This window comes from Egretta garzetta, unplaced genomic scaffold (genome assembly GCF_000687185.1).
Source record: "Egretta garzetta isolate BGI_Z169 unplaced genomic scaffold, ASM68718v1 scaffold126, whole genome shotgun sequence".
Lineage (NCBI taxonomy): Eukaryota > Metazoa > Chordata > Aves > Pelecaniformes > Ardeidae > Egretta > Egretta garzetta.
In genome coordinates this window covers 4,499,514-4,522,527 of record NW_009260128.1, presented here as the reverse complement: position 1 = coordinate 4,522,527, position 23,014 = coordinate 4,499,514, and the positions used below count along the sequence as shown (strand labels likewise).

Sequence of the window (23,014 nt, the reverse complement as noted above, 5' to 3'; positions counted from 1 at the left end):
TTCCTGCTGGAGAGGATTCATTCTAACAGAGCTTTTAACTATTTCCATTTACCATGAGCTGTTAATTCATCCTCCTCCCCTTCAATTATGTTAACATACCCCAGGGTATTCAGCCCCCTGAGCTGGAAGACAGGGATGGAGAGCAGAATAAACCCTCCATAATCCAGGAGGAAGCAGTTAATGACCTCCTGCACCACCTGGACACTTACAAGTCTATAGGGCTGGATGGGATCCACCCAAGAGTACTGAGGGAGCTGGTGAAGAAGCTTGCCAAACCACTTTCCATCCTTTATTGGCAGTGCTGGTTAACAAGGGAGGTCACGGATGACTGAAGGCTTGCCAGTGTAACACACGTCTACAAGAAGGGCTGGAAGGAGGATCTGGGGAACTACAAGCCTGTCAGCCTGACCTCGGTACCGGGGAAGGTTACGGAGCAGATCGTTTTGAGTGCACTCACCAGGCATGTGGAGGATAATCAGGGGTCAGGCCCAGCCAGCATGGGTTCAGGAAAGGCAGGTCCTGCTTGACCAACCTGATTTCCTTCTACAACCAGGTGACCCGCTTAGTGGATGAGGGAAAGGCTGAGGATGTTGTCTACCTGGACTTCAGCAAGGCCTTTGACACTGTCTTCCACAGCATTCTCTTAGTCAGTCTGGTGGCTCATGTCTTAGGCACACTCTTCACTGGGTAAAAACCTGGCTGGATGGATGAGTCAAGAGACTTGTGGTGAACGGAGTTAAATCCAGTCAGCAGCTGATCACAGTGTCCCCCAGGGCTCAGTTCTGGGGCCAGTGTTGTTTAATATCTTTACCAATGATCTGTATGAGAGGATTGAGTGTGCCTTCAGTAAGTTTTCAGACGACACCAAACTGGGTGATAGTGTTGATCTGCTTGAGGGAAGGAGGGCTCTGCAGAGGGACCTGGACAAGCTGGATCGATGGGACGAGGCCAGCTGTATTAGGTTCTACAAAGCCAAATGCTGGGTCCTGCACTTGGGTCACAACAGCCCCATGCAATGCTACAGGCTTGGGGAAGAGTGGCTGGAAAGCTACCCAGTAGAAAAGGACCTGGGGGTACTGGTTGATAGCCAGCTGAACATGAGCCAGCAGTGTGCCCAGATGGCCAAGAAGGCAAACAGCAACCTGGCTTGTATCAGCAATAGTGTGGCCAGCAGGAGTAGGGAAGCAATCATGCCCCTGTATTCAGCACTGGTGAGGCCACAACTTGAATACTGTGTTCAGTTTTGGGCCCCTCACTACAGGAAAGACGTTGCGTTGCTGGAGCATGTCCAGAGGAGAGCAACAAAGCTCTGAAGGATCTGGAGCACAAGTCTTATGAGGAGTGGCTGAGGGAACTGGGGTTGTTTAGCCTGGAGGAGGCTGAGGGGAGACCTTATCACTCTCTACAACTACCTGAAAGGAGGTTGTAGTGAGATGGGTGTTGGTCTCTTTTCCCAAGTAACTAGCAATAAGTTGAGAAGAAATGGCCTCAAGTTGCGCCAGGGGAGGTTTTGATTGCATATTAGGAAAAGTGTCTTTACTGACACTGGTCAAGGATTGGAAAAGGCTTCCCATAGCGGTGGTAGAGTTACCCTCCCTGGAGGTGTTCAAAAAACGTGTAGATGTAGCAATTTGGTTCATAGTTTAGCAGGCATAGTAGTGTTGGGTTGATGGTTGGACTTGATGATCTTGGAGGTCTTTTCCAACCTTAATGATTCTATGTTTCTATTAAAAGTAAGATGCAATGAAGGTCTTTGGGGGCACACTAACATCTGTTATAACTATGATTCTTTGGCAGGAAGAGATTTAACCTATAGATTACAGTAATGCAGGTGACCAAATGTGAAAAAACAAGCACTGGTATTCAACATCCTTTTGATCATTGTTATTTTTAGGGTCCTGCTCTAATCCTATGGCAAACTTCATTTTGCAGAGCACCTTTTCTATATAAAATTAAACTCTCCATAAAATCTAGCAGAAGCATCATAACACATAAAGGACAGACAAAGCAGAATATGTAACTTCATAAAAAAGAGTACATTTCACTTGTAGGAAACCAATGTGATTGATTCATACAACCTATTACTTCAGAGGTTTATTGGGTGATATGTCATGAATAAATGAATGCCATTTTCAGAATCTGTACTCTGTTCTTCAGTACAACATATCAGAAGATGTTTGAAGGGCTTTTCTTCTACATTGGTATTTATATATTGTTATACTGGGTTTATATATATATATATTTTATATATATATATACATATTTTAGTCTCACTGTATTTAAACATGTTGCATACAGTTCATGCATGCATGTGTGCCTGGGACTGTGACCAGGAATTTAATAGTGGTACCTATAGATTATAGTTAGCTATAGGTTACAGTTAGCTTTCACCTATATATATACATCAGTGTTGCTGGATCTTCTAGATATATGCTGAAATGACAAAATACATCCAAGAATAAAAAACTTTTAACTTTCCTATTCTACTTCGAAGATCAGTTGTTGTTAGAAATTATACACCTACATAAATATACAGTGGCACTTATATTCAGCTCACATTTTTGTTCTTTGTGGAAGTGCTTTAGACTTAATGCAGTGCTCAGCTATATTATATCTCATGCAAAGCACACTGTTTCCACTTATTTTATCAGTCAAAACAATGGCATCTTGAGGACTGTGATATCTCTGCTAAGACAGGTTTCTGTGTGATAATGTAGAGAAAAGAATGGATAGATGCACTAAAATACTAGCTGATGTAAACCTAAAGAATAATTTCGGATTCTGAAGCTGAATTTGAGCTTGTAACCCTCTAAATTGGAGCTGTAAAAATGATTTGAGTTTTTGTCCCTCAGTAGTATAGAGCAGATGTTTGTGATTATTGTTCTGTTTGGAAGCTCTGCTTTATTTTAAGATATTATGTTGCATGTTTTTGATTCTGTAACACTTATTTTCATAGATCCCTGCCTTTCTGAACATTAAATATTAGGGATCTGAGCAGATAGATACAATCTTTTAACATGTGTTATTTCAGACTGTGTGTAAAGGTCTGAATTTTCTTCTATAGGTATCTAAATAAGAAATCCATCTCAATAATTCTAACTTGTCTGTTTCTCAGCATTAAGTTCCCTTGTAGGTAGGCTAAATACCTTTAACTTCTTCAGGAACAAAGTGATGACAGTATACTAAATATGTGTAAAACATATTGCATTTCAGCTTAATAAGCTTATCTATGGAAGAGTCAAAAATTAAGAAGCTTTACTGCAGTTCATGATTGCATTATATAGCTATATGATTAAAAACTAATGAAAGAAGTTACAACTTTTTCTTCTGTATATATTGCTTTCCACTGCAGAATATCAAACCATTATTGGTGATTTGTCATATTCAAGTGGACTATGTTTATTTGTAACTAATTAAAACATTGTAAAAAGTAGGGAAAAATCACTATTTCCACCAAAAAGAATTCAGATGAGTGAAGTAAGCTACTTACTCCAGTTCAGTTTGCAAAGTTACTCAAACTTAATATTAAAGTATAATGAAACTATGACTTTCTCCATTGGCATTTTTTTCTGATTACATGTAAAAAAAGTACCTGTGGGAGGAGATATGAACTTGGGTACACATTCTGGCTACGTAATTGTTCATAAGCAGCTGCTATGCATTCAGCTTAAGCTCAGTTAAAGGCTTGAAATTTCTTGGGCACAACAATTTCTTTAAAAATATAGCAGGTTGTGGGATTTTACTGCTGGCTGCCTGCTAAAACTGCTGTAACCAAATTTTTGTTGTGGATTGTTTTGAGGTTTTTTTGCCATCTACTCTGAGGCCAGACATGAAGCAAGCAATATTAGTTTTCCTCCAAAAGAATCACTGAAGTTAGTCTTGCCAAAAATGAGTCAGAAATGCAGAAAGCCAAAAAATGGCTACTGGAACCAATTTTTTTAAATAACCATAACATCAATTCAGATATAAGTGATAAATTCTGCTGATCTGCAGACTGCTATGAAGACTGAGTGTGTTATTTGTGTCAGCTGTGCTTCTGTCCTTGAACTGCCCTGCTGGCAGTTCAAAGCAATGTAACGGTGGTGAGTTTTTAAGTTGTGGGTGCTTAAGGATTGATAAAATTGCATAACACTTTTCACAGGAGTAAAACATGCAAATCTTTCCACAGTTGCATCCCCTGCTCTTTTTTAAACAGAAAAAAAAATACTTCAGATTACACAGCTAAAGTGTTTATACACACAGTTGTTTGGTTAGTATAGGAATAGTTGGAAAATTACTATGATATGCTTTGATTTCACAGAAGTCTCCAATAATAAAATAAATCTTTTTATGGATTACATGTATAGCCTGTGACTATAACACCAGAAATTATAGTATATTATAAACATCTATATGAAGCTATAATGGTATGTTATGGCAGCAGAAAGATGACGTATATGTACTATAACTGGGTGAATTGTCCCTAATCATCTCTCTAACCATCCTAATTCTCACTGACTGCAATCAAGCCCACAAGAATTGATCTAATCTGAGATGGAACAGTTTGTAGCAGATGTTTCTATATTTCTTCTATTCTTAACTTTAAATGCCAGCAGATTTGCAATCTGGAAAATAATAATAATAAAAAAAAGCTATCACAAATTTTAGGGTTTGAACTTTGACACTAAAGTGATCTAAGACATAACTGCCTTCTTTAATGTTGCAGAAGGTCATACTACAAAGTTTATAAACTAGAGGTTTAAATTTGCTTCCTAATTAGGATGATAAAATGAAGCGCAAGGCTATGTGCAAGTTTATCATGTATGAAGAATGTTTCCCTGTTGGATAGCCTTCATAACACACCTTCAGACAGAATTTTTATTAAAGGCATTAATAGTGATCTTTTTGGGATATATTTGTGGGGTTTTTTAATCCTGGCTTTATAGTTGAAACAGCTTTGCCTTTATTGCAATTGCGTTGTGGTAGATACTTTGGTAACATTTGAAAAAAGTGTGTTGAAATAGACAAGAGCAGGTGGAGAGTTAGAATCAATAAAAAAAAACCTTCCCAGGCTTTTTGTATCTTGTGGCAAAGTCTTGGCCCCACATCCCAGAGCTGCTGAAAGAAGCATGTAACCTCATGCTTCTGAGCAGGGCTAGGGGTTATTTTTGCCTCTCCTCCTGTTTGGGGGGAGTGGGTGTCAGATGGCTGCGGAGGACCTCTGCTGCTGGGAAATGTATGAGTTCCCAGTGGTGTGGTAAAGGGGCAGGAGATGGCCTCAATTCCCTGCTGCTCTGCACTCTCTGTGCTGACTCGGGAGCTCAGTGCTGTATTGTAGTGATCCGCCCCTCTTGCTTCCTCATATGGATCCAAATTTGCCACCAAAAATGCACTCACTTACTGCAGTGGTAACTATATCGAAAAAGCAGACAGGAAAAAGCACTGTTTCTAGGCACCTTAATTTCAAATATGCCCAGAAACCTATGTGCTGGAGGGATGGCATGCCTTGTTACAACAGTACTTGCTTTCGTCTTTTTAGTGCGAAGTGTTGGTAACTCAAGTAGGTGGATTGCAACAGTGGGATGTTTTGGTTTCGTTTGGTTTTTTTTTCCTATTGACTTTACTCAGCAATAGTTCATATCCTGTAACTTGCTCTTTAGCTGAGGCATGAATGATTTTGTCTTCCCATTTTCCTCTTGGGCCTTTCTACAGATAATAACTGCTTTTCAAGTTCTCTTAAATTTTACTTGAATGCATGACAAGTGTAGTTCCACAGAGGCGGTAAGGTGTCACCCCACATCTCTTCTCTCTTTTCCAAAATACGCACAGAAAAATCAAAAGGTGGTAGGTGTCAAAACAATGGTTAAATATGACTTTACTGTGGCAACTATTTTTATTTTTCTTGCTATGAATGCCACATCTTTTAATTTGTGAGTCAAGATATTTTTTAGCTCACAACATACTGCATTACTCTCGCATACCCCATAAAATCCGATATCCATTTTTAATGGAGAAAACTAATGAAGTAAATTCAAAAATTTTCATGTTTTAGTGTTATTAATGCATACACTTGCCAATGTTGCCTTGTCTAAGAGGAGAGCACTGCATATGGAAAATCAGGGAGGAGAAATCAACTAGCCATTCCTGCAGATAACGAGATGTAAATGCAGGACTGAATATTATTATGTAGATGACTTCCTGGCAGAAGCGTTTGATGAATTATGCTAGCAAAAAGCCCCATGAGTGATGCTTTTGTGCCCGTCCTGGTCAGTGATTGTTTCTGATTATTTCTGTTAGTAGCTAGGATTTGACTCACTGTTGCTTCTCTCAAGAGATAAATGTTTCTACAGCTAGTGGCAGAAATGTAGGTGGTTTTCCAATATAGCCAATAAAGTGATTGCCATTTGTAATATCTTTTGGATAGGGACAGGGAGATTTCAGAGCATCTTAGGTGTTTTTCTTAAGAAAAAACTTAGTGTGTTGTAATTTTCTTTTCTGACATTATTTAAAATAAAATAAAAGATGAATGAGAGGGGGGTTTGTTTGTGTTTTCTTTGAGTGTAAGGTGGAATTTCTGGAATAATGTGTAGAGACTTGTCATTAAAAATCCCTTCTCTAAATATGAGTGATGACTGACAAAGCTTTATTAGCTACAGCTGTGGATGAGAAGAATTGTTATTCTCAAAAACATCTATTGTAAATGACTAGTAAAAGGCTTTAAAAATCTCAAGAAAATGTAATATTCCCACTGTGAACCAATTATTTTAAATTATTTTAGAAAAAAGAAAACATTTTTCTTCTCTCTAAAAACCTAATTTAGCCAATGGATTACCTGTAATGTGTCTTTTAATAGATTTATTATGAACAGCTATGGCAACAATAAAACAGGACTCTATGATATGAGCATGAAGAATAATGATCCATTGAGGACCCAAACTTTTGCACATATTAGTTAAGAATATTAGAAAATATGAACATGCTGGAAAGGTAAGCTGAGAGGTGAATTAAGCAGAATAAAAAGTAAGAAAAGATTTTGCAGAGATTTTCATCATTAACTGATCTATTGAAGTGTTTCAAGTAAAAAAGGGACTTCTAAAGATTAATATGAATGAAGCAGCACTGGAAGTCAAATTTCTGACCAGAAAGATTTCAGAAATAATTTGGGGGTGATAAGGTTCTATTGTTACAGGTCTGGAATCCTTTTCTCTTGCTACTGAGATGAGGCTACTCAGGGTCCATCCGTAGGAAAAGAGGCTACTCCCCCCTGCAAGCTTGTACACTGTAATGAAAATCATTACCATAATATACTTCAGGGGGCAGAGAAATCAGTTCTCACCAGACCAGAGGTGTGCTGAGTTACTGCCATTGCTTACTGATACAGAGTTGCACAGGTAGTGGGACCTAGAGGAGTGTTTTTTTCTGCATTGCCCGTCTCGTAAAACTGACAGAGGAAAGGTGTTGCTTAAAGAGGTTCTGCTGTGCCATGGACTCAGAAGGTAATTGCAATGGAATACTTCTCAGGTTTGTACTGAACAAGTTTTGGTTCTTCTAACTGTTACTTTAATATAAGGAAACCTAAACATAGCATGCACTTAATGCTATCTTTCTCAGTTTCTCCAGAAAAAAAAAGCAATGGCATAGGGTTAGACTTTGTGTTGTTTGCCCTCGATACAAGATTTTTAAATCATATGGGCTGAGCAGTGAGTGTTCATCCAAGAAGGATGTAAAACTGATTAAATGATCAAATATTTGGCATTTCTTCAACTCTGCATGCATGAGAAACAGACACTTAAATCTCACAGGAAATACTAAATATTATGGAGACAACACTGCAAGTGGTTCTCATTCTCTGTGTTGTTAAAGGGCTGATGCTGATTTCTTTCACAATGGCTACCCCAATTATCTGAGGATGTTAGAAATCTTTCAGAAGTTTTGATTACAGCCAATGGCATCCTAAACTAGGCCAGGGATAAAAGCGTATCTCACAGTTCGTGAATAATTGAGCAGGCTTCTGTATAACAATGAGGTGGCTTATGAAAGGCAAATGTTTGTTTGCTGTGTGCTCACATCTGCACCTATTTATTCATATTTATAGGTAAATTCATATGCTTATTCTTTTTCAAACACTGAGATACAAACTGTCTGTTAGCAACATAAAATGCTGCTGAAATGCAGTGGAACTGTATGTGTTTATACCAGCTTTAAGAGTGATTTTAGGTTAAAAAAAAAAACAACCCAGAAGCAGGGATGTGCCTTGGTATATGTACATATCAAATCAGGAATCCTCATTGAGCCATTGCATTCTTCAGATCTCGCCTCTCCATAAAGGTCTGAAAAAAACCAGATGTCAATAAATTGACAGTAATAGTCTAAAGGTAAAACTTATGGTTTCCTCCTCTTGCTACTGTGTTCTTCAAAAGCAAGGGCTGTTCATTCGTGCAGTCTAAATGCTGAAGCCTTTGAATTCACCCCAATGCAGAACTTTGGGAAAAGGCCTAAAGAGGACCATCTTTAAAGATAACTAGCATCTAGCCCTCTTCGATGGATACTTTGAAGCCCCAACTAATAAGGGGGTCAAAGCCTCCCTCCTGAATTTTGTCAGTTTAGCTGAAAACCCTCAAACATGCTTTCATGCAGTCCCAGGTTGATATCTAGTGAACAGAAGACTGAAGTTGTCATTCAGGAGACCCTGCTCATTTGTCACAGAAGGAATTGCTTTGGGGTATGCATCAGACGATCTTTTATTTGGAAAAAGTCTCATCCTCACAGGGAGAAGTCTGACTCCTTATGTCTAGTTTTCCATTTACTAGGGATAATTCTGATGTATGGGATCTAACTGGTACTTTGCATTATAAAAAAAAAAAAAATTACTATGCCATATTAAAAAAAAACAAATAAAAAAACTTACTCTGCCAATTGACACAAAACTTCTGTTACCTTATCACCAGCTGTCCAAAAATCAGGTCATCAGTAAAATGTGGACTCTATGGCTGTGCTAGAACACACTACCACTGATGATGGGGACTGTAGGTTGATCTGTTTTTCTAAAGAGAAGTCTTCTGAGGACTGTAAACTATTAAGGGCAGTTAATGGAAATAAGGAAATGAATAAAAGATTTGAAATGAAGGCAATGGTTTTTATCTTGTTAAAGAACTTGTTAGGAAAATACTTGCCTCAGAGGAAGAGAGATGAACTGAAAATACACATAGTTTAAAAGAAAAACCAAACCAACCCCAGATCCCAGAAGAACCAGGAGTATTATTAAAAGTGACACCTTTATTAAATAAATAAATATGTCCCCTTTGGACAGTAAGGTTAAAATAGTGTAAATATCCTCTACCTGTGTGTAACCTACAGAAGTGGAGCTTTTCACACCATAATGTTGTGAAGAGTTAATATGGGTTAATCAGGAGATAACTGCGGGAGCTGTGCTATACCTTTGGTAAAATAAGTTGCAACACTGCCAAGATGTTATTTGAAGAAAGTACTATCTAATAAAGATGGTTTATGATGTCCCACAGTGTAATGTCATTTTTTTCAGGAAATATGATATTGTCTTTACTTTCCCCCAGGTTAGGTGAAGTAATTTCTGAGATAGGAAGTACAGTTGTATAGTTGCCACTTTACAACCTTAGTAAAAAAAACCCTAAAACTTGTGTGCTTTGTAAGAAGTATATTTGCAGAGTATTTCATTAAATGTTGATTTCTTCATAATTAAACATATTGATACTGTAGTACAATGGTAGTTCTTAAAACAAAACATTTACTTTGACTGATAACATTCATCTGAGATAATGACAACAGGATAGTGTCAGTATTATGATATCAGAATGTGGGTAATTAAGCTTAATTGTTTTAATGACACTATATTTACTGTTTATACTCAGTTTAGACAGCATCACACTGAGGGGAAAGCTACTCATTTTAGCTCTCCCTGCTCATATTTCCTTGATTTTTATTTTTTCTAACGGGAGATATGTTTGATCTGATCCAATTTAAATAGTACTCTACTTCTTGTGTTGTGTCATTAAATTTTGTAGAATTTCTGGAGAAATAAGGCTCTTCCCATGTATGGCCAGTGGAACCATTAACTAGCATTGGTATTTTTGTAGGGTTTTTTTGTTTTTCAATATATCCTTGAAATCATAACAGAAAAATCCATATGGTACTGTTTATAGAGCTGTGCAAGTACCGAAGAGGAGAATGAAGTAAACTATTTTCGTAGTTTGTAAAACTAGATTAATATCCAATCCCTTACTTCCATAATGTAGCTTAGAGGATTATCCTTAATCAGTTTCTCTTTGAACTGCAAATGTATTCTTATTTGATAATTAAATCCTGATTTTAAACTTCTGGTTATGGCAATACCACCCTAACTCTTGGTAAAATGTCTAATAAAGTACTTTCATTGCTTAAAAATGCATTTTAAGCAAAATCTAGTTCTCATTAAAATGAGAGGATAATATTGTTTTGTGCTTTCTGAAGGATTTCATTTTTCACTACATGCTCCCAAATTTTAATAATCCACATAGTTTTTCCTTAGAAAGTTTGTTATTGAAGTAAGTGAGAGAACTAGATGTTGTTGTCCAGCGGTGGTCACATTATTGCCTATTTCCACTTTTTTTTTCTGTGCATACAAGCTCTGCTGATTACTGTGTTGTGTTAAGAGCTGCAATAAATCTTTCTCAATGGTATTGATAGTCTCACAGAAATAGAATAGAAATGTGAAAGCTAGAGATGCATGGAGTGATTTCTGAAAGTTCTTTCCCTGGTGACAGCCTTATAATTCTTCTCATATTCAAAGTTTGTCAATTTACTTGCATCTCAGGAACTGACAAATTTAGCATCATGAAAGAAATTGAAGCAGAAAAATCTACAAAGTACTGACAATCAAAATGTATAAATTGAGGAATTTGGATTACTTGTGTAGAAATAATTGATGTTCTCAGAATTTTCCAGACTTTTAAAATAAAGTATTGTAATTTTAAAATTTCTTCCTATGTCAATTATGTAGCTGAATGCATTTGTGATACCATCCACCTTTAAAGAAAAGTTGATCTAATCCATTGATTTTTTTTTGCAGATTTTCAGGCGTTGTTGGTTAGTTTTCAAGAAGGCTTCCAGTAAAGGACCCAGGAGGCTAGAAAAATTTCCAGATGAGAAGGCAGCATACTTCAGGAACTTTCACAAGGTAAGTCTACCTTTCTCATGAACTGAAGCATTGCTTGGTTACAACTCTTCCTTGGGAAGAATGTGTTCCTGATATGTCTAGTTTGCAAACAATACAGTGAGAATCGGGTTGAAAACCTAATCCTGAGGACAGTAAAACGTCTGTAAATCTCAGTGATGCAGGCGAGCTATCACACTCTTTTTTCCAGATAAACACAAAAATCCCAATGTGTGAGAAGTGACAGATTGATGGTTTTTTTCTATAAACATTAATATTTTGGAAATGGGTAAAATTGGCTGCTTAATCAAATGTTTAACCTTAGTTATTAACTAAGTATTGAACAAATTCTGAAAATGATAAATGCCTCAGTTGTAATAGTGACACTGGTTGAATATGTAACATTTTTCCCAGAAACAGTCAAGATTTACAAGCTCTGTCAACAGCAAGGATTTTTAAGGGTAAAAATTCAGAATTCATTGAATGAGACTCTCCCTGCTTTCTCTGTCACTATCACTTCTGTGATGGAAAACGAGATATTCAAGCATGGGTTTTTCTTTCTGCCTTGTAAGTTACTGTTATCAGCTCCCCGTGACATGCAGTAGACTTCAAGTTATCTAATCCTAAAATAGGGCAGGGCTCTGTGCTGGTACTATTGTCTTCTATCCAGTCACCTTTGGCTTTATGTCATATCAACATTAGATATATGTTAAAACTGGCAAGTTGAAACACAAAGATGACTTAGCCAAGGTCACATCTAGATCTTCTGAAGGCAGGTCTAATGCTTTTTATCATAAAACTATAAATTAGCCTTTAAGTTCCAATAACCTCTTGGTATCTTCAAATGAAAATTGTATAAATAACATTATGCTATTATCCTGTGAATATTCTCTAAGAAAAAGAGACCCAGTAACTTCATATTGCCAAAAGTACAACTGATCTCATATTGGTATCCAGGCTTAGGACTGACATGTACTAGACTGTCGGCACTTTCACTGATGTACCACAATGACAATGTTTGCTCCTATGTGTAGGAGATCCAGAAGGAGCAAAACTGATTCTTCTCTTCTGCATAAATTTAAAAAAATATTTATTTTCAAGATGCAACTTAATGATGGATTTTTAAAAGGATTAATTGGATGGTTTAGGCTGATAGCTGGAGTGATGGCTGAAATCCTGTGGAGATCCCTTATCTATGAAGTTTGTATGGACTAGCAACAGGACATAAGTGTGGGGCTTTGGAGGGAGCTTTGGGGGGGAGGGGGGGACTTAAACTGTGGGTTGAGCATGTTATTGCCTATAGCATACTTTATGTGTAGAAGGACTCAGAAATACTTTATAAGTTTCCTGTCAACTGTAATCTCTGTAGAAATATCATGTGATATGTAAGAATCATTTGAGACTAAAAAGTAACATTGATATAGGTGCAGCTGCATGGTGTCGTGCTGATGGAAGCATGGTCCTTTGCATGTAACAGAAGCAAATGGCAAGAGTGTTATAGTTCTTCTTCCTCTCTTTTTTCCCTCTTATTCCACTCCTTGGTAGCTGGGAGGGGGACGAGAAAGAAATGGATATTTTTTCCTATTTAAAAGGAAACTGGCTTTCTGTCTGTAGAGAAAAAAAAAATTGTATCCATTCACTTGAATTATATCCATTTTTCAAATAAAGTCATAAAATAATTTCTAAAATTCTATTATCAGAAAATAGAAACCCTGAATCTTATTCTCAGGCTTGATTTTTTTTTAAAGGATATTTTATTATTTTGTAGTGATTATTCTCCTCAATTGCCTCCATTCTGATAAATGAAATAGGAGTGAAGTAGATGTGCATGAGTTGTGAATTGTCATTGAGTGTATCTATGGAGGGAACAGTAAAGGTTGTTATGGGAGCAGGTATAGTTATTTGATTGACAATATTGGATCAAAATATCCTGATTCTCTTTCTTTCTTTTCTAGAGCTACTTATTGCTTTGTTATATTTTGAACTAGTTCAAAATGCATGTTTATTGCTGTCCAGTGCAAACTGTTAGCCCTGATTGGAAATTCTGTTTTCTGTCTCACTCACAAAATGTAAGGCGGGCATCTGGTGAGCAAAGTTCAAGGGTCACTCTGATCTCTAAGAACCAATGAAAAAAAAAATGATTAAATATTGAAGAAATTAAAGACCTGGTGTTTTTTAAGGAAGATTAAAATATACGTTGCAAGCCTGACTCCTTATGAAAGGACAACATGCTTCAATGGGTGAAACGCTCTGATCGCACACTAATATTCATGTAAGGATACATAAATCAACCCTGACATCCTTATTCCTGTACAATCTCATAATAACTAGTAGAAGAAAGGGTGTGGTACAGAGGGGGACTCAGAACATATTGGGATTCTCTAGGAACTTATGTCCTTCAGACCTTCAGATCAGTCTAGGTTAGCTTGGGAGTAGATCTAGAAGTAGCACATAGTCTTACTACATTGCACTGTGCAGGTTTTCTAGCTTTCTTATGCAGACTTAGAGGAGAAAATTTTACCTCTCAAGTAGAAACATAGCAAAAATTAATATCTTTGCTTTATCTGCATTCAAAACAGTATCCAGGATCATAGACTCATAGACTCATAGAATCATAGAATCATAGAATATTTTGGGTTGGAAGGGACCATTAGAGGTCATCTAGTCCAATCCCCCTGCAGTGAGCAGGGACACCGCTAACTAGATCAGGTTGCTCAGAGCCCCAGACAACCTGGTCTTGAATGTTTCCAGGGATGGGGCCTCCACTACCTCTCTGGGCAACCCGTTTTACCACCCTCATTGTAAAGAAGTTCTTCCTTATATCTAGACTAAACCTACCCTGGTTTAGTTTAAAACCATTACCCCTTGTCCTGTCACAGCTGGCTTTGCTAAAAAGATTTTCCCCATCTTTCCTATAGGCCCCCTTTAGGTACTGAAAGGCCGCAATCAGGTCTCCCCACAGTCTTCTCTTCTCCAGGCTGAACAACCCCAACTCTCTTGGCCTGTCCTCATAGGAGAGGTGCTCCAGCCCTCGGATCATTTTTGTAGCCCTCCTCTCACCCGCTCCAACACTTCCATGTCCTTCTTGTGCTGAGAGCTCCAGAGCTCATGTCCAGCTTTTCATCCACCAGCACCCCAAAGTCCCTCTCAGCAGGGCTGCTCTCAATCCTTTCTTTCCCCAGACTGTATTGATACCAGGGGTTACCCCGACCCAGGTGCAGGACCTTGCACTTGGCCTTGTTGAACCTCATGAGGTTCACACAGGCCCACCTCTCTAGCCTGTCCAGGTCTCTCTGGATGGCATCCCATCCTTCTGGTGTGTCAACCGCACCACTCAGCTTGGTGTCATCTGCAGACTTGCTGAGGGTGCACTCAATCTTGCTGTCTAAGTCATTGATGAAAAACTTAAACAGTACGGACCCCTGAGGGACACCACTCGTCACCAGTCTCCATCCAGACATTGAGCCATTGACCACTACCCTCTGGATGTGACCATCCAGCCAGTTCCTTATCCACCGAATAGTCCACCCATCAAATCTTTAGCTCTCCAATTTAGAGTGAAGGATGTTGTAGGGGACCATGTTTGGTTTTCCCTTATCCACTGTTGTTGTCACACCATCATAGAAAGCCACTAGGTTCGTCAGGCAGGACTTGCCCTTGGTGAAGCCATGCTGGCTATCTTGAATTACCTCCCTGGCCTCCATGTGCCTTAGCATAGCTTCTAGGAGGATCTGTTCCATGATCTTGCCAGGCACAGAGGTGAGGCTGACAGGTCGGTAGTTCCCAGGGTCTTCCTTTCTACCCTTTTTGAAAATGGGCACAATGTTTCCCTTTTTGCAGTGCCCAGGGACTTCCCCTGACTGCCATGACTTTTCAAATGTCATGGAGAGTGGCTTTGTGACTACATCGGCCAATTCCCTGAGGACTCTGGGATGCATCTCATTAGGTCCCATGAACTTATGGATCACAAAGAGCACCCCAGTATAAGTAACTCACCAAGATCTTAGGCATCTCCAGTTTTCCATGGATGTTTGAGCTTGAAATGTAGCTCAAATCAAATCCCTGTTTAAAGCACTTTACTTAGGTGGCTATATATCTCCTATACTTATGTGATAAACCTGTGTACTGGGTAATGTGAATTACAGAAGGGGCTCTGGGCTATAAAAAATAAAGAAAAAACAGGACTGCTAGTGCAAAGCTAAGAGAATTAAAACCAGATATTCTGGTTTACATATCCTAAATAAATATATATTAATGTGCAAAGAAACTTGCCTCTTTAGAAAATGGATTACCCCCCTCCCCAGTGTCCAGACAATATGTGGGTTTATTTGTTATTTTGTAAATTCTCTAGTGCTGTTGTGCATTGCTTGGGTGGTTTTTTTCTAGTGATTTTCTTGTTATTATTACCAGAATGGCATTAGTCCTTATAGACAAGTGCCTCCTGACAGTAACAGAGAATATTACATTTGCTGGTCAAAACATGACCTCATCTGTTCATTACAGTTTCTGGTATCAAATTAAAACTTCTCATAAGTCTAAATTTATAGATCATTTCACTCTTGCTCAGGTAAGTTATAGCTTAGCTATACTGTTTTCTCTTAAACATTCATTGTAAGGGTGTCCTTGTTTCGGCTGGGATAGAGTTTATTTTCTTCCTAGTAGCCGGCATAGTGCTGTGTTTTGGATTTAGTATGAGAGAAATATTGATAACACCCCAATGTTTTAGTTGTTGCTAAGTAGTGCTTAAACCAGTCAAGGACTTTTCAGCTTCCCATGCCCTGCCAGGTGCACAAGAAGCTGGGAGGGCGCACAGCCAGGACAGCTGACCCAAACTAGCCAAAGGGGTATTCCTACCATATAATGTCATGCTCAGCATATACAGCTGGGGGAAGATTAAGGAAGGGGGGACATTCAGAGTGTTGGCGTTTGTCTTCCCAAGTCACTGTTATGCGTGATGGAGCCCTGCTTTCCTGGAGATGACTGAACACCTGCCTGCCCATGGGAAGCAGTGAGTGAATTCCTTGTTTTGCTTTGTTTGTGTGCACGGCTTTTCCTTTACCTATTAAATTGTCTTTATCTCAACCCACAAGTTTTCTGGAACCCTGTGTTTCCAGCACAAATCCAAAACACAGCCCCATACTAGCTACTATGAAGAAAATTAACTCTATCTCAGCCAAAACTAGCACACAAGATATAGCTGTCTTAGAGCAAGAGAAGCTTGAATCTGTCAATGCTGTTGTGCTTACCCTTCAAATAAATAAATAGGTGATGTCTGGCATGGAGTTCAAGGCTTACTGATTTATTCCCCCCAATATGAAGAATTGTTCTGTTAAGACTGCGTCAACAACAGCTGTCTCTAAGGTTTTGAGCTTTAAGTTAGCAAGATTAAAGTAGGATAAGATTTTTAGATTTTTTTGTTACTTTTTTTTCTGTTATGTTCAATTTTGATGTGTTTTATATAAATCTGCAAATGCAAAATAGAATTGCACAATATTTCAGCAATGACTTCTGATAGTCAAAAAATATATACGGAACAGATGGTCTTAAGCACATGTTATATAATATGTGTCCACAAGAATAAATAATAATCAAGAAAAAGAATAGCACTAGCCTTCTAACGGTAATCTACTAAATTAAATTTGTGGCCAGGGCCACACAAGGGGAGTTACATTACACTTTTTCTTTCACTGCTTGATTATCCCAAAGAAACTCATGGAATGCTAAATACTAGTTTCAGAAAATGGTGATTTATGTAATGCAATCCCAGTGATTTATGGAAAGTTCTTATATCAGCTACAGTTGTTTCTTGAACAGTTCTTGGTAGTAAGATCTGTGCACATGTGCACACAAGCACACACCGAGTTTCTGTGGTGCGTTCGTAGTCCTGTTTATAAGAGGAACAAGGGGACGGGTTCTTTTCGTGTTTAAAAACTCAATATGAAGGAACAATAAGATATTTATTCTTCTACAGCAATTTCTAGTCCCTAATTGAGATGGCCTTAAACCATGAGATGATTGTTCTCCTGATAATATTTCGGGATAAGTCAATTCCTGATAAATTTGAAAAACACTAAATTTTGTCACAGTCATGTGTGTGCTAGCCCATACTATTCTCAAATGTAATTACAACTCTAAAATGAAAAATCAAAATACTTACATAGGGTAGCATTAGCATAATATTTATAAGAACTTCTCTCTAATTCTTTCCACTTACTCAGTTACCTGTGTTTTGTTTTGTTTTGTTTTTCCTTGATGTTCTCTGGCCACTACCTAATTAAAAACTCTTATTGCTAAAGAAATGTGAACTAGCCTACTGTTTATTCTTGTGTTGGTCATGTTCACTACAAATCAGAAGTTATGCAAGTCTCCTTATGGACCTCTATGATCTGGGATGCTACTATTATTACTTATTATATTGCACTGCTTCTCAAATGCGAAGGCATTCTCAAAAGAAAGTTGCATAAACATCTATCAAAATTTAATTGTTAAGCTTAAGTTCTTGTGCTTTTTTGTGATAAGATATATTATAACACTTTATTTGCATCCAAATTTGAATATTATTTGAATTTCCCTTCCTTGCTTGCTTTTTTTTTTTTTTGTATAGCGTTTATGCTTCCTGTTTTTCAAAATCTCAAATTCAAACCTGTCTAGTTTTGTTTTGTTGACCATTCTGCTTCCACTGTTTGTTAGTTGATCTAAATTTCCTCAGTAAATCTTTATTTTCTTGTCTGGTTAAATTAACTCAAAGATTCATTTTAGATGAAAGCTAAATATGAATACCTTATGAAGATCTGGTCATATTTACAGATATTGGATATTTGCTTTTAGAAAAATGCCAAAGTTAGACCATTTTCTCCTTTCCCTCTTCTCCCCTTATTCTTGCTCAAATTCAAAATAGTGATCTTGATGTAGCATTTTCTTAGGAGCCCAGTGAACATGTGTGTGTGTGACTACATTAGTTCTTGAATAATATTTTGCAAATTTTGATCTGCAAAGAATCAGAGTTTTAACTGTTATTGTTTTTATGTCTTTGCTCTTTGACGTTGAAAGGGGTGCCCAAATGTACTTTGCGTGGTTTTTACACCCATATTTTGCTGAGTCTTCCAAAGCAGAGAAAAGTAAATTTTCCTGAAAACTTTATCCTTATTTTTCCCCATTTTGGCATGTAATTCTTTTCAAATATTTGTTTACAGCAGTTTCAAGTAATATCTTGTCTTCTAGCAAAATAATCTGATTGGTATGAGAAGGTGACAAAGGACATTGCTTTCATAGGCAGCTGCTCAGGTGGTGACATTAAAATGAACCCTACTTAAATGAATAACTGTTAGTAAAATTACTCAGTTCTGTACACTAAACAATAAGATTTGCAGTAATTATCAGATTGCTCTTAAAAGATAGAAGTATCTGAATAACATAATTGTTTAAAGCAAGCGTTCCATGCACCAAAAAGCGAATTACAAGAATAATTGGAGCTGTACTGGTAATAATGCTGTTAATAGAATCTGAGCACATCAAAGGGAACCATGCAAACTAATAAACGAAAATCTCTTTCAACAACATTTGTAATAAGGCAATAACATCTTCTTTCCATAGCATTGTAGTGAAGAAATCTACAAGCTGAGCATGCTGACAGGACTTGGAGCTCTTACAAGCATGGACCTAAAATGCTTAAATGACCCTATGAGTCTCTTACTGTGTAGGACTCTACTCATCCTTCTAAATCTTGAAGGCACAGAGTATTAATGAGGAGTGTCAATCCACAGGGTAAATGAAGAAATGGTGTCAATGGGCAGCTCTGAATTCAGCAGTGGCATCAGTGGCTGAATCTAAGTATCAAGGAGGGAATATATGGTGGGAAAAGTAAATATAATCTCCTAGTAACACAAAGCAACACCCAGACATGTTAGTTCTGGTTCTTATATGAAGATCCATGTACACTTATTAGAGTAAATTCATAGTTGTACTTGAGTGTGCGCACAGTTCTGCAAGCAAAAGGGACACTCTGCTCTTAAAAATCGGCTGTTTAAATAGGAGCCTGTATTCCTGTTATATTAAGTGTTAAAACAAACTCAAAGACTGAACTTTTTACTGTAAAAAAATGTTATTGGATAGGGGAAGAACATTTAAAAATGTCAGCAGGAGGCAAAAAAATATTTTATAATGTAAAACTTCAAAAATGTCATTGAACCATATTCAGGTTGAAAGGGACCTCTGGAGTCCATCTAGTTCAATCTCCTCCTCAAAGCAGCATGAGTCAGATCACATTGCTCGTGGCCATGGGTTTTGAATATCTTCAGGGATGGAGGCTCCATGACCTCTACAAAGCTAAACATAAAGTTCTGCACCTGAGACCTAATAACCAGAGCAGCAAAAGAGGCTGGAGACTGAGTGGCTGGAGAGCATCTCTGCTGAAGGGACCCTACCCGGGGTCCCGCTGGGTGGTAAGCTGAGCCTGAGCTAGCCATGTGCCCTGGTAGCAATGAAAGCAAACCATATCCTGGGCTGCCTCATCAGGAGTATGGGCAGCAGACTGAGGACTCTCAACTAGGAAGGCTCCTCCCTACTGAGTGCTTATTAAGCCATACCTGGAATGTTGTATCCAGTTCTGGCCTCCTCACTGCTCTATTCAAGAGAGACACTGAAAAAACTGAGAGGGTCCAGCAGCAGGCCAGCGAGGAAACTGGAGGTTGGAGAATCTGATGCATGAGGAAAAGCTGAAGGAACTGGGTTTGCACTAGTGAAGAGAGAAGGCCCAGGAAGGATTTAATCACAGTCTTCCAGGTTTGGTGAGGTGGCTGAGGTGAGAAATGGAGGTGCTCTCTTCTCGAGGATGGACAGGGACAGGGCAAGAACCAACAGGCAGAGGTTGCTTCAGGGGAAATAAGCTGGATATAAGGAGAAAAAAAAAATAGCCATGAGAACAGCTAAATATCAGAGCAGGCTTACCAGAGGGATCAGTATTTCCCCACTAGAAATCTTGAACACCTAGCTTGGCAGGGCCCTGTGTAACCCTGCTTTCAAGGTTGGACCAGATGATTTCCAGGGTCCTTTCCAGCCTAGACTTTTCTGTGAACTATGAAGTATGTTTCATTAAAGTTGCTACAAGCTGTTGACATATCCCTGTGCTGCATGTATTGTGTCAAACTGGTCCTGCCCTGTCCTGAGTATATTTTAGTTATTTCTAGTGATGGAAAAATATACTTAATCCTCCTAGTGTCTCTTAAAACAGTCTCACGAGAGCTTTTCTTTGAACTACTTAAGTGTTATTGCTTTACAGTAGAGAAGATGATGGTCTGTGTGTCAGTTATGTATATTCTGGATTTGCCATGCAAATCTAGCCACGTTTTGGCAAAGTTTAAAGCCTTTGAAAACCTGTATTTTGTGCACTTTGTTAGAAACACTTCTGACTGACAGCTAAAATGTCTTGTGTCATCTGTAAAGCTTCATATGTGGTAGAAATTCAGATATTTTTCTCTCTTGAGTAATGAAATATGTTCCCTGCAGTTCTTTCATGGCTAAAGCCTGACATTCTCTCTAATAGCTACTTGTCATTTCTGAAGACTACTGCAGGGTCAGGTGTTTGAGATGAGATCATGGAGCCATTCTCTGTATGTATATCCTCTGGCACTTAGGTAACATGGAAAGGAAAATTGTTGAATTAAAACTTAGAGAAGAAATAGACCAGATGTTAGAGCATGGGAGAAAAATAAAGGAATAAATGCGCTGGCACTCTATGAAAGCACCTTATCAATTAGCTATCTGGCAGAAACACCAAGAGCTTCTGGCAGATGGAAAGCTAGCTGTTCAAGAAGTTGATATGAGAAATACTAAAGGGAGGAATAGGATGGGAAATTGGTAAAGAAAATGCATATTATTAAGGGTAAACCGAAATCCATTTTTATTAACTTTACACAAAACCAAGGAGACTGCTACAGAAATAAAAATCTGACAATGAGAGAGGGGTGGACAAGGGAGCAAAGAGTATGGACATAGTTTGTCTCTTTAGCCCAATTATATCTGGAGCAAAGAGAATCAGTGCAGCAGGATGGGTGCACATTAAGAGAAAGTAAGAGGGATTGTTCAGATTTTTGTGCCAAATTTCTCTGTGAAAACACTACCTACTTCAGGTTTTAGCAGCTGGGAGGTGTGCACTTCTCAGACATTTCCCAGGAGTGACAAGTTCTGAAAGAAGAAAACCCTGTGTTTGGGAGTGAAGGTTTCAGTACCAGGTAGCCAGATGAAGCTGGGGGTTAGGTACTTCTGAGAAGACAGTTTGGAAAGAAGGTCTCTGAAGGAGGTCTCCGCTAGTCCTTTGGGGGATATCAAGAAGAAATTGTTGAGCTAGAATAGAGAACAGCTGGCTTCTGCTGTGGAGATTTGTACTAACTAACCTCCCTTTTTTAATGCAAGTGTTGTTGAAAAGCTGAATCCTGGATACCAGAAATTCACATTGGAAGTTTAAAAGACTTATTTTTTACTTTAATTTGTTTTCACCATACAGTTTCTTTGTTCCTTCCCTGTCAAATAATCCACACCTCTCAGAAATGAGGAAGGTGTGAAAGGAAATTAATATTTGTGAAACCGTATGTGTGAAATATACTTGTGTGATGAGCATTACGGAAGAACCCTGAGAGAAACCAGAGTGTAACCAATATACCGTTAAGTCAGAAAAACAGTATGAAGTTACAAGAATCAAACATAATTTATAAACCCACTATTTAACAGAATGGTGTTTACCATTTATTCTGAGGTGAAAATAGTTATGGAAAATCAAACCCAATCGTATAATTAAGACAATTTGTATCATAATATGTATAGAAGGTTTGCTAATAAATGTAAAGGTATTTATTTGTGTTAACATACAGACATCAGACCCAATAGGGCTCACTGCCATACAAACTACAGGAAAAGGGTGGACTAGGCCTACAGAACTAGTAGTCAAAGTAATATTTAAGTCTTCCTTTCCTAGCCTTCAGTGCTTGACTCTGCATTTATTTTTTCCAATATTTTGTGTGTCTATTCTCACTATTCAAGTGTAGACAGTAGACTACATAAATAATAAAAGTTCATGATGAAAGTTAAAGACCTAATTATCTAGCCTGCTGTTTATAACACTAGTAAAGAAATGCTATGTGAGGATATTTTTTTTTTTCCTAATGACATTTTCCCTTGAAGCTTCTCTGAATTGCATCTGTGTTGTTGGAGGAATGTTTACCATATTGATGTGGAAAGGGGAAGAGGTGTGGTTCCTTGTGCGATAGCTATAAACTGAAGCAGACAAGTACAACCATCATGTTATTGTGTACCAGGGAGGGCAGACAGGTTTGTCACTGTAATTTACTTTCTCTTAATAAAAGGAGATGAAATATAATTCTTATGACTACTAAGTTTTATTTAAGGTTTTGATTTGCTTATAGTAAGGGAGGCTTTGCAACGTAAATAAGAGCAATTCATTATGAAAATTGGCACAAAGCTGTCTAATTTTTACTTCTTCATAGAAGGAAATTTGAAATTCAAATCACTGGCTGATGAAGGTTATTAAAAATGCATTAAAGTTGAAAATGTAGCTGTATGTAACTGTGATAGTAGACATTCAAAATTAATTTATCCCCAATGACAATTAAGCTAAAATAATTTTCAAATTGTCAACTAACAAATTTTAGTTAGTTTTAGAAGCAAATGAGTGAAAAAATTTCCAAAAGTTTGTCAAAAAATAAAAACTATCACTTTAAAAAAAAAATCCTAAAAGAAGGGTTACATTCCTGTTCAGAATCTTTCCTTTTCTTCTTTTTCAAATTACTGCATTCTATTGCGATTGGTTTTTTTGTTGGTTTTTTTTTTTTGGGGGGGGGGGGGGGGGTTGTGCTG

General features: G+C 37.9%; 1 protein-coding gene across 1 annotated transcript in view; it reads left to right on the top strand.

Moving 5' to 3' along the window:
* The first annotated feature begins 1,118 nt into the window (after positions 1–1,118).
* Positions 1,119–23,014, top strand: part of DOK6 (docking protein 6) — a 172,185-nt gene continuing 150,289 nt past the window's right edge. The window contains exons 1-2 of the mRNA XM_009641470.1: positions 1,119–1,211; positions 11,063–11,170. Coding sequence (XP_009639765.1) covers positions 1,119–1,211; positions 11,063–11,170 — 201 coding nt within the window. The remainder of the gene's footprint in view (positions 1,212–11,062; positions 11,171–23,014) is intronic.